The 13,127-nt window shown below is 42.7% G+C and overlaps 1 protein-coding gene across 1 annotated transcript; it reads right to left on the bottom strand.

Annotated features, from left to right (window-relative positions):
* Positions 1-7,241: 7,241 nt before the first annotated feature.
* LOC309691193 (uncharacterized protein) lies at positions 7,242-12,748 on the bottom strand. The gene is made up of 5 exons (XM_082508790.1): positions 12,708-12,748; positions 11,468-11,519; positions 9,627-9,782; positions 9,299-9,394; positions 7,242-8,155 (listed from the first exon to the last, which is right to left on the bottom strand). The coding sequence occupies exons 3-5, from the start codon at positions 9,729-9,731 to the stop codon at positions 7,838-7,840; spliced, it is 519 nt and encodes a 172-aa protein (XP_082364916.1). The 5' UTR covers positions 9,732-9,782; positions 11,468-11,519; positions 12,708-12,748; the 3' UTR covers positions 7,242-7,837.
* Between the last annotated feature and the right edge of the window lie 379 nt (positions 12,749-13,127).

The following is a 13,127-nucleotide window of genomic DNA, read 5'->3' as shown; positions in this document are numbered from 1 at the left end:
CAGAATGTGAAAAAAAAATCCATGAATTCACATGGTAGGATTTGTAAAGAATTTATTCGTAAATCAGGGTGGAAAATAAGTATTTGGTCACCTCAAACAAGGAAAATCTCTGGCTCTCACAGACCTGTAACGTCTTCTGTAAGAAGCTTTTCTGTCCCCCACTCGTTACCTGTATGAATGGCACCTGTTTGAACTCATCATCTGTATAAAAGACACCTGTCCACAGCCTCAAACAGTCAGACTCCAAACTCCGCCATGGCCAAGACCAAAGAGCTTTCGAAGGACACCAGGAAAAGTATTGTAGACCTGCACCAGACTGGGAAGAGTGAATCTACAATAGGCAAGCAGCTTGGTGTGAAAAAATCAACTGTGGGAGCAATCATCAGAAAATGGAAGACATACAAGACCACTGATAATCTCCCTCGATCTGGGGCTCCACGCAAGATCTCATCCCGTGGGGTCAAAATGATCATGAGAACGGTGAGCAAAGATCCCAGAACCACACGGGGGGACCTGGTGAATGACCTGCAGAGAGCTGGGACCAAAGTAACAAAGGTCACCATCAGTAACACACTACAACGGCAGGGAATCAAATCCCGCAGTGCCAGACGTGTTCCGCTGCTGAAGCCAGTGCATGTCCAGGCCCGTCTGAAGTTTGCCAGAGAGCACATGGATGATACAGCAGAGGATTGGGAGAATGTCATGTGGTCAGATGAAACCAAAGTAGAACTTTTTGGTATAAACTCAACTCGTCGTGTTTGGAGGAAGAAGAATACTGAGTTGCATCCCAAGAACACCATACCTACTGTGAAGCATGGGGGTGGAAACATCATGCTATGGGGCTGTTTTTCTGCCAAGGGGACAGGACGACTGATCCGTGTTAAGGACAGAATGAATGGGGCCATGTATCGTGAGATTTTGAGCCAAAACCTCCTTCCATCAGTGAGAACTTTGAAGATGAAACGAGGCTGGGTCTTCCAACATGACAATGATCCAAAACACACCACCCGGGCAACAAAGGAGTGGCTCCGTAAGAAGCATTTGAAAGTCCTGGAGTGGCCTAGCCAGTCTCCAGACCTCAACCCCATAGAAAATCTGTGGCGGGAGTTGAAAGTCCGTGTTCCTCGGTGACAGCCCCAAAACATCATTGCTCTCGAGAGGATCTGCATGGAGGAATGGGCCAAAATACCAGCTACTGTGTGTGCAAACCTGGTAAAGACCTATAGTAAACGTTTGACCTCTGTTATTGCCAACAAAGGTTATGTTACAAAGTATTGAGTTGTATTTTTGTTATTGACCAAATACTTATTTTCCACCCTGATTTACGAATAAATTCTTTACAAATCCTACCATGTGAATTCATGGATTTTTTTTTCACAGTCTGTCTCTCACAGTTGAAGTGTTCCTCTGGTGCAAATTACTGACCTCTGTCATCATTTTAGGTGGGGGAACTTGCACAATCGGTGGCTGACTAAATACTTTTTTGCCCCACTGTATATATATATATATATATATATATATATATATATATACCATGCAATGGCATGTCCTTCCATGATGGTTCCTCCTCTTCCTCCTCCTTCTTGGGTTTTTGCTGCCTGAGGTATTCACTGATCACACGGTCGGTTGGGGCCATCTTCCTGATGTATTCTTGGATGTTCGTTGTCTCATCCTGGACTGTGGTGCTGACACTCACCAGTCCCGGCCTCCTTCCTTCCTCTTAGCGTACAGCCTCAGGGTGCTGGACTTGTCTGTCTTGTCGCCTCTGTTGTTTCTATTTGCCTGTGGGACTCCCAGGTACTAGTACTAATACTAGTTGTATTGCCAGATGCTTGTGTGTGTGCAGTCAGCTTCTTCAGTCAGTAGGCGTGAACCATGTCGGGGCCTGGTGCTGTCCAGCTCTTTATACTGGAGACCCTTTCTTGGATGTCTGCCACTGTTGTGGTTACTGGACCCTGTTCAGGGAGGTTTCTGTGGTCTGCTCTTAGACCCACTAGCCGTTGAGCATTGCTCTTATGGACGCATCCTTGTCCCATTTGCTCTTCCAGTATTGCTCCAGCCTTGGTGGTGCTGTTCTCATATTGTTCCCCTGCCACTGACAGTACACCTTGGCTGGTTCTGCAGAGGACAGCAGATTTATTCTCCTGACTTGGTGTACCTCTTCAAGCAGCTTGTCAAGGCTGTGAGTCTTTGCTTGGCATTTCCAAGGCCTCAGGTATGGACAGCTTACTGTACAGTGGGGCAAAAAAGTATTTAGTCAGCCACCGATTGTGCAAGTTCCCCCACTTAAAATGATGACAGAGGTCAGTAATTTGCACCAGAGGTACACTTCAACTGTGAGAGACAGAATGTGAAAAAAAAATCCATGAATCCACATGGTAGGATTTTTAAAGAATTTATTCGTAAATCAGGGTGGAAAATAAGTATTTGGTCAATAACAAAAATACAACTCAATACTTTGTAACATAACCTTTGTTGGCAATAACAGAGGTCAAACGTTTACTATAGGTCTTTACCAGGTTTGCACACACAGTAGCTGGTATTTTGGCCCATTCCTCCATGCAGATCTTCTCGAGAGCAGTGATGTTTTGGGGCTGTCGCCGAGCAACACGGACTTTCAACTCCCGCCACAGATTTTCTATGGGGTTGAGGTCTGGAGACTGGCTAGGCCACTCCAGGACTTTCAAATGCTTCTTACGGAGCCACTCCTTTGTTGCCCGGGTGGTGTGTTTTGGATCATTGTCATGTTGGAAGACCCAGCCTCGTTTCATCTTCAAAGTTCTCACTGATGGAAGGAGGTTTTGGCTCAAAATCTCACGATACATGGCCCCATTCATTCTGTCCTTAACTCGGATCAGTCGTCCTGTCCCCTTGGCAGAAAAACAGCCCCATAGCATGATGTTTCCACCCCCATGCTTCACAGTAGGTATGGTGTTCTTGGGATGCAACTCAGTATTCTTCTTCCTCCAAACACGACGAGTTGAGTTTATACCAAAAAGTTCTACTTTGGTTTCATCTGACCACATGACATTCTCCCAATCCTCTGCTGTATCATCCATGTGCTCTCTGGCAAACTTCAGACGGGCCTGGACATGCACTGGCTTCAGCAGCGGAACACGTCTGGCACTGCGGGATTTGATTCCCTGCCGTTGTAGTGTGTTACTGATGGTGACCTTTGTTACTTTGGTCCCAGCTCTCTGCAGGTCATTCACCAGGTCCCCCCGTGTGGTTCTGGGATCTTTGCTCACCGTTCTCATGATCATTTTGACCCCACGGGATGAGATCTAGCGTGGAGCCCCAGATCGAGGGAGATTATCAGTGGTCTTGTATGTCTTCCATTTTCTGATGATTGCTCCCACAGTTGATTTTTTCACACCAAGCTGCTTGCCTATTGTAGATTCACTCTTCCCAGTCTGGTGCAGGTCTACAATACTTTTCCTGGTGTCCTTCGAAAGCTCTTTGGTCTTGGCCATGGCGGAGTTTGGAGTCTGACTGTTTGAGGCTGTGGATAGGTGTCTTAAATAAATAAACAATTTTCCACAAACTGCAGACAATTTTTTTGTTTCCTTGCCAGCTTTAGTCAGGCATTGGAAAAATCTCATAATATACAGATATTGAGTTCAAACAGGTGCCATCCATACAGGTAACGAGTGGGGGACAGAAAAGCTTCTTACAGAAGACGTTACAGGTCTGTGAGAGCCAGAGATTTTCCTTGTTTGAGGTGACCAAATACTTATTTTCCACCCTAATTTACGAATAAATTCTTTACAAATCCTACCATGTGAATTCATGGATTTTTTTTTCACATTCTGTCTCTCACAGTTGAAGTGTATCTCTGGTGCAAATTACTGACCTCTGTCATCATTTTAAGTGGGGGAACTTGCACAATCGGTGGCTGACTAAATACTTTTTTGCCCCACTGTACTTCTTAGACACCCTCTTCATTGCATCTTTCTGCAGCTCCAATAATTGGCTAACCACTTCGTCACCTCGTTGCCACTTATCATCAGTGTCCTGGTTCCTCAACACCTGGTGTAGACCTTGTTAATCCAGGCAGCTTGGTTAGCATGGGCGGTCTAGCCTAGGACCCTTAATGGATAAACGCCCCAGTCGGGAGTCGATCCTACTCCTGTTCCAAAGGCATATATATATAAATGAACTTCCATAAAAATTTGAGACTGCTTTTCTTTTTCTTTTTTTGTAAGTTAGCAGCCTTAGCATCTGTGTATTCTTTTAATAATTTTGTTGCAGTCTTTTAATTTGCTGTTTACCTGAAGTATGTGATTAGTTAGTTGCCTAGCCAAGTCTGAATATGTGAGCAATGAGAACTCAGTACCCATGTAAGAGTGCTGAAATACTGACTCAGTGTGTCCACTGGTCTCACTACAGGTAGAACATCATCACAATATTTTTTTGTTACATTTTTACATTGTTTTGTAAATTCAAGCTTTTAATCTCAGCAGGTCTTTGAAACAGTGTTTGTGGATTATAAAAACATAAAATTGTAATATTTCATTTGAACATACAACATACAACATTTTTGAGTTTTTGTTTTAAAGTTATGTTTTTACACGTCATCATCTTCTTATCATCAAAATTCCCCTAAACACCATGGTCTTTGAAAAGGGACTTTGAGTTACATAGCAACATAACTCGCTTTGGTTTATTGAGTTAAATGAATATATGATGGGTAATTCTATATATAACGGCTGCAGACAGGAAGATACTGCCAGCACCGGAAACGTGCTCGTCATCTCCGAGCATGAAGTAAGGAGAGCCTTCAAGAGAGTGAACACCAGGAAAGCAGCAGGACCAGACAGGTCCTCAGAGACTGCGCATACCAGCTAGCTCCTGTGTTCACTGAGATATTCAACATCTCTTTATCTCAGTCGGTGATCCCCACATGCTTCAAAGAGTCCATCATTGTTCCTGTCCCGAAGAAACCCCACCCTGCTTCTCTCAATGACTATCGCCCTGTAGCCCTCACCTCAGTAGTGATGAAGTGCTTTGAACGCCTGGTCAGAGACTTCATCATTTCTTCACTACCAGACACACTGGACCCACTACAGTTTGCTTACCGTCCAAATCGTTCCACAGACGATGCCATCTCTCATCTCCTCCACACATCACTCACTCACTTGGACACTAGAAGGGGGAATTATGTTAAAATGCTCTTCATAGACTACAGCTCTGCATTTAACACCATAATTCCCTCCACACTCACCACCAAGCTGGAGCATCTGGGACTCAGCTCATCTATGTGTCAGTGGATCTCCAACTTCCTAACTGGCAGACCACAGGCAGTAAGGATGGGCGGACATGTTTCAGCCTCCACCACTCTCAGCACTGGAGCCCCCCAGGGGTGTGTTCTGAGCCCCCTGCTGTACTCTTTGTACACATATGACTGTGTGGCCACTACCAGCTCCACCACCATCATCAAGTTTGCTGACGACACCGTCGTGGTGGGCCTGATCTCTGATAACAACGAGACGGCCTACCTGAAGGAGATTAGGAATCTGGAGAACTGGTGCCAGAGGAACAACCTCCTTCTAAACGTCAGTAAGACAAAGGAGCTGATAGTGGACTTCAGCACTAAGCAGGAGAGGAACTACCAGACCCCCGTCATCAACGAGTGCCCAGTGGAGAGAGTGGACAGCTTCAAATACCTCGGAGTTCACATCACGCAGGACCTGTCATGGTCCTGTCACATCAACACCGTGGTGAAAAAGGCCCGTCAGCGTCTCTACCACCTCAGACGCTTGAGAGACTTCCAACTGCCCTCCAAGGTGCTCAGGAACTTTTACTCGTGCACCATAGAGAGCATCCTGACGGGAAACATCTTAACCTGGTTCGCGAACAGCACCATGCAGGACAGACGAGCTCTACAGAGGGTTGTGCGGTCAGCTGAGCGCACCATCCGCTCCGAGCTCCCTGACCTGCACTCAATCTACAGCAGGCGGTGCTGGACCAAGGCCAGGAAGATCGTGAAGGACCTCAGCCATCCCAACAACAGACTGTTCTCTCTGTTGAGGTCAGGAAAGCGATTCCGCTCCCTGAAGACCAACACAGAGAGACTGAGGAGGAGCTTCTTCCCGCAGGCGATACAGTCTCTCAATCACACCACCACACAGTACTGACCCACACATACAGTTCTTACACACACACTGGACATTCTGGACTTTGTTTTCACTTCATTACTTAATCACTTTAAGCATATTTGCACTGCACAAGACATAATGTGGATTGCACAACACTGGTCACTACATTCTTCATTTCCAGTCAATACTTGTACAGCTGCTGTTATTGTGTATTTATTTATATTTCTTCATACATTCTTATATAGTTCTATACTGTATATTGTGTATTTTGTTGTACAGTTATTTTATTTTCAACTTTAATTTATATATTTTATCTTATTCTTTCCCAGTTAAATTTACCCATCATTCTAATTTGTGTTGTACAGTTATTTCATTTTTAACTTTAATTTTTATATTTTATTTTATTCCTTCCTAGTTAAATTTACCCTTTTTAATTTTCATATTTATTTCCTATCTTATTCATAGCCTTTTCTTTTTTTCTTTAGGTCACGAGCAGTTGTCTAAGCATTTCACTGCATATCGTACTGTGTATGACTGTGTACGTGACAAATAAAATTTGAATTTGATTTTATTTACTACATTTACAATTTTTATTTCAAAATGCTAGTCATTTAAAACATTACTTTGTCGATCAAACACAAAGTAATCCAAAGTTAAGAAGACCAGTATAAGTTAAAACAAACACTCTAAGAACTAAAACTGATAATTACTTAAATATTTTGGTGCAACACTTTTACACTCAAAAATAATGAGTAAATGCAAAAACAATCACATCTCTTAAATAAACCTTATTGAGTAAATCCAACTAAAATGGAATAAGTTGTTATGAACAATTAAAGATGTTACAGTAACATACAAAATTGAGTAAATACAATTGAAAATCTAAGTTAAAACAACAGTAACCAAAAGTTCAAACTACATAAAATATTAATTAGGAAATGCTGAAAGGCTTGGCACATTTAACCTACACCATTACAATTATTTGTTTTTAAATAATGGTGCAATTTACTTAATATTTTTAAGTTAATTGTAATTAATGTTTTTGCTTAAATTAAGTGTTTATTTTATTTATACACACACACACACACACACACACACACACACACACACACACACACACACAGGAAAAAAGAACCACGTCAATTCAACATTGTTCACAATGATTTATTTTAAACAGCTTTTTTGTGAATCACACATTTAGCAGATTCCTTCTCTGAACACAGTGAGCTGAAATCTGTTCTACATTCAGTGGATAAAACTTGGATAAAATTTCAGTCACAACAGCCTTATATAATAAAATTGCATCCAAATTGGCATGCTTGATAAAACTCTGTAAAACTGGGAATAACAAAGAATAAAAGTGGCTCAAGTGAACGCAGTGCTTTACCTTTTCAGAAAAGGTCAAATGACAAAAATAAAATTAAGATCCCAAAAAGATATAAATCGTGAAAAAAAAAAACCATTTGCACTGTGACATAGTTTTTGAACATCTTATTTTGATTCCAAAAAATTGGGAAGATTATAACTAAAGAGTGACCAAAAAACATCCATAATGATACTCTCCCATTTACACCTTAATGTGAATCTGGAAAGTTAATACAAAAACACAGTTTATGGTACAAACATTATTTATGAACAGGAATGTCAAAACAATGTAATGTCGCAACTGAACCTTTTGATGAGCATTACATGTCACTTAACAAGTCTAACACTTTAAGAACAGCCCTGTGAAATTTTGTCTACAATGAACAGAGGTCATTTTTCAGTCTTTGAACCTTGACAGAAAGGTTTCCTGGATCCAGCTCCATGAACACTTTTCGAAATGCTTCAAATGTGCATTTGAAATTCTTGGGGTATTTCAGATCCAGAGCATAGCACAGTCCCAAAAGATAGCAACAGGCTTTGCTCAGATTCCCAAGTTTGCCCAGAACAGTAACGCCTTCAATAACAATACCCACATCAGTAGGTTCGCCTGACCTGTCTTGATTCTGCAGCAGGTAAATCTTCATCACCTCCTCAGCCAAAGCCTCTTCAACAAAGACAGCATCAGCACCGTCCTTTAAAAAGAGAAACAACTGTTTTAAGCTCACATATTTCCAAACATTGAAACAAAAAGTTTCATTTGTATGACATCACCGGTACTCATAATATGTAGACACTGTGCTCCAAAATCTTATAGCAAATGCAAATGCTATTCTTTTGTATGCTTTGAAGTGTTTTTTTTTTTCTTTAGAACAGTATCTTAAAACTTTTCTATGATCTCACAAGCTAAAATAAACTACCGTAATTGTCGGGCTATAAGCCGCTACTTTTTGCACCAGCTTTGAACCCTGCGGCTTTTAGTCAGGCGCGGCTTTTCTATGGATTGTCCATGATTTTTGTCATATCGTAAGATTTGTTTTGTTTGTTCCGCTGTTGCCTGGCGGAAGGGCATGTGATCAGACACACAGTATCGGGGTTCAAGAGTGGTATGTTGGTCACATGTCCAGTGTGAAAACATCCACGATCACCAACGGATTTGAAGGGCTGGACTGCTGCATGATGGAGAGGACACCGCCACGGCCCTTCTGAGGGTGTTCGACTCTGACACTGACAATGAGGATTTCTTTGGTTTTGAAAGTGACAACGAAGGAGAGAAGCGGAGAGTGGATGACGAAGCCATCCTGAGCCTGTTCGTTTCCGACACTGGAGAAGAGGACTTTGGTGGTTTCAGTGCGCAGGAAGAAGAGAAAGATGGTGGTGAAGGACTGACTTTTCTTCTTGTTAAAGCCGTGTCGCTGCACCTGAGCCTAAAAGGTAGTCTGAATCTATTTTTCTGGTGTGCTGCAGGTTATTGTTATGTACTACATTTGTTACTCATTTATGAAGCACAGTACATGTGTCCTACTTGTAATTACCGCTACTTGTACATATACCTAAAAAGTTATGCAAATATGTACCCATAACTTGTTTTTCAAGATATTAATAAAAGGGGTGTGTCTCCAAACAGCCATCTCTTTCCTGACAAATCCCTTTGTGCATATTCTCTTACATATGATAAGTCAACATTGAAACACCTGCGGCTTTTGGTCAGGTGCGGCTAATGTATGTACAAACCAGGATTTTCCCCTGATTTTAGCTTGTGCGGCTAATATTCAGGTGCGCTTTGTAGTCCGGGAAATACGGTACTAATATTCCTAAAACAGATTTATTGCACCAACCTCAAAGGTTTTGATTAAGGCACTTGGATCCTCTCCCAGATGGTCAATGAAACATCTGATGATGACTTCTCGTTTTTTCTCGATGGAATTTCCACTCTGTAAAACAGGAAGTCTCAACTGAGGCAAAATTTGCACATTTAAAACATGACTTACCATTTCTAGCTTAAACATAACTATTTTTTTTCTGTTGTTGACCTGTTTTCACACCCACCATCAAGGTAAGAACACCTGTGGAGCTAAAATATTGAACAGAGCCGTTTTTAGTGGAAGGGCCTCTTCAATGCTGTGTTGGAACGTTTTTGTGGTTAGAAAATGCAATCTTCCTTACCTGAAGCAGAAGGTTTAACTGTGCCCTGTGGCGTTGTCCAGCAGCACCTTTCTTGGCTTGAAACAAGGACAGGAGTTTGGATGAATACAAGTCCAACGATGACATGAACTTTGGTTCAAGGTTCAGGGTCGTGATCCTATGAAACGCTGCACTGACCTGGATGGGAGAGGACAAAAAATCTGAAGGCCAAAATTCTGATTCAATCAAAAATAAATAAATAAATAAAAATCTACCATTTTTTGCAACCTGGACCTTATTTTCTAACATGCAAAAGATTAATTTACACATCCAGACATAAATCCATATAAGTGGAGTTGTTCAGTATGCAGACTAAACCCTTAACATAAAGTATTATCTTCCACTAAGCTTCTAAATTTTATGTCATGAATTGCTTGCACTATTTCCCTGTGAGATTGTATAATCTTAGAGGGAAGAGGCGGAGCCAGGTTGCCCTCTGAACCATCGTCTGCCAGGCAGCGATGCGAGAGGAACACACCGCTGAAGTGGCGCACATATTCAGAATCGTGTCAGCGGCTTTACAGAGAAAGCCTTTCAGCTCCTCTGGCAGCTCTGCTTCCTCCACCTTCCTGGAGATGACAAACGCTAGCAAGGCAGTGTTGTTAGTCACTGCAGCTGACTGAACAGTGCATTGATGTGCGTGATCAGTGAACCTTGCTATCAGCTGGTCAAGTTTGGCGGGATGGGCCGGTCGCTGTCCAACGACCTTGGTCATTTTGGTGCCGAAAACTGAAGCGAGGCTCGGCTCTAGAGGGGGAACAGGCGGAAAACTCCGGTCTGTGAAGCCCTCTGTGAAGCCCTAGGTAGAGACCGGCGCTCTAATCTTCGCTGGCTCTGCTGCTGCCTCAGAGAGGTTGGTCATCATCCCTGGGAACTGAGGCCAGATGGGATCTGGGCAACGAGAGTGAGTGGAGCCATACCTTCCCGCCAGATCATCAGATGGGGGTGGAGCAGGCTGAGGGACGGGAAGTTCCTTCTCACCAGCTGCCTCCTGGATGATGCCAGGCAGATCCAGGAGCAGCGCACCAACAACTGGGAGCGGCGTCCTTGCCGACATGTGAAGGCCAGGGGTGGATGAGCGTCGGCTCATCCACCCTTCTGTCACCAGGCTGCCCAGCTGGGAGGCAGTGGAGCTGCCACCACTGCCGTTTTCCTCACGGTGGGTGGAATCATCCAATTCCGGCCCACCATCGAAGAACTCGATGGCTTCTTCCAGCGAGTGCCTCTCTTAGTGGGAATGCCTCCTCAGCATCAGCCTTGAAAAAGGCTGACCTCCGCTGCTTTTCCTCTGGCGGGAGGAGCTAACAGGAGCAGCAATAGGATTAAGGTGTGAGGGCGAGGTCCGCATGGTGAGGACCGAGGCAGCCCACGCAGACGGCATGTCGGTCATACGACATGATGTAGCCGGTCTGGCAGGATGGACACAGACGGATGGTCTCGCTGGACATCTTCTGGCTGGCTGAAGAAAAACGGTAGAGCCGATTTCCTGGTCTCACCGTAACTTATACTAGACCAGGGTGAGGCCCACACAGCAGGTGGGCGTGGACTAAAATACTTCAGTGCTGCGCGCACAAGGGGAATACCCACTTAAAGGGCTGCGCCTATACTCATGGTGACACTGGATGACAGACCATGAACTCATCAATATATTTACCGAACTGAAAAATTCTCAAAATTTAGATTTGGCATTTGTATGACTAAAATAACCCACCACAAAACCAGTATAAATATTTAGGTGGTATCACCATCCACTACTCAGCTTGTATAAAACAATATCATATCCTTCCAAAATTTAACGCATCAAGTCCTCTGAGTAAAATTACCTGCTTTACTTTGTAGTTGATGCAGATTTTTTTCCTGGTGGTGAAGATGGTGCTGAAAAAATACAAATCAAAACTTTATCATTACAAAACATGTCACTGAGTAATCTGCCATAACACCAATCTCTTATAAGAAAGTTTAGCTTGGATTGAAATAAACATTTATTTATGTAAATTGGGAGTAACTAGGCAAGGCAAGGCAAATTTATTTGTATAGCACAATTCAACAACAAGGTGATTCGAAGTGCTTTACAGAGAAACAAAAACAAATAAAAAGCATGATTTAAAATTGATTAAAGCAAGCAAACAAACAAACTAACAAACAAAACAGTATATAAAATCAAAACAAAATCACAACAGTAGATAAAATCAGTAGTTAAATGTAAGTTTTGAAATTTAAGCTTAAAAGTGTGGATTTGGTGCTTTATTCAAATGCAGCAGAGAATAGGTGAGTCTTCAACCTGGATTTAAATAAACTGAGTGTTTCTGGAACTATACTATACTAACTATATACTAACTATACTGGAAATGATGGTACTTTTGGCTTGACCAAAAGGACCAAAGCTTTTTTTTTTCATTATTTTCTGGGATCTGAAAGGAAGTAGGGCCCCCAGTCTAAATTTACTTAAGGCCCCATAGTACTTTGGACCGGCCCTGGATGAGGTAATCTGCTGACCCGGGCGGTCCTGTCAGCGTTCTCTCAAAAACTGGCCCTGTTCGGGACAAAGCTGAAAGCAGCGTCTTATATGCTCTGAAAGACCCCACATAGAACAAGAAAGCTAAGCAGCATGGTTGCTGCTATGAACTGTTCCGCGGGCAGGTCTTCTTAGTTACCAAAGCCATTGATGACGTCTGTTCATCTCCTCCTGAACAACCTGACAGAGTGAGTCAGGCCGCGTGACTACCGCAGCTCCCGCACCGCGACTCAACAGGGCCATTTTCTAGAAATGTCTGAGCACACCTGCTTTCACGTGGTTCCTAAAATGACCCCGATTAAACGGTCAGGTCGCTGGTACCGGGACATTCCGGTCAAATTACCCGGAACGCAGATAGCGACTCAGAACGTAAAAGGATAAAAGGGCGCGGTTTCCCGCCGCCTTGACTGGAAGACGGGTTGAAAACTTAAATTAACGTGCACAAACACGCTGCGAAAAGTGAGCCACCATGACAAACGCTTTCTTCAGAACATGTTATAAAAGAACGGTGTGGATAAAGACAGCTAATGTAAGAATTGGTCACTTACCTGAAAACGTTACCAAGTCTGCAGTGGATGTGTGTCTGTCTCGTTCAACGTGCAGAAAATCTCCCATGAGGCCATGCTCCTCGCGTGCGGTACATGCCAAAGGTCATTAGTCTTACTCAAAGTTTTAAGTTAGTATTGGGGGACAAAATTATATTGATTTTTGAACCATTAATAATTAAAGTTAAAGCCAATGATAAGTATGAATACCAGTGTCTCAGTTATTATGAGTACTTTCTATGAGATATATTGAGTAGATTTAAATAATGCACCCTGTGTTTCAAATACAGAATTTTTTCTTTTAAATAAACTTGAACAAAAGAGCTCAGTTCAACTCAAAAACTGGTGTTGAAAATTTAAGCATTCTTTTCAGTATTTTCAACTCAAGATAACACTTTTGTGATTTTCAAAGATTTAATCAAG

Source organism: Aulonocara stuartgranti (assembly GCF_965226115.1).
Source record: "Aulonocara stuartgranti genome assembly, chromosome: 16".
NCBI lineage: Eukaryota > Metazoa > Chordata > Actinopteri > Cichliformes > Cichlidae > Aulonocara > Aulonocara stuartgranti.
The sequence above is the reverse complement of the archived record's forward strand: the minus strand, read 5'-3'. Positions and strand labels throughout refer to the sequence as shown.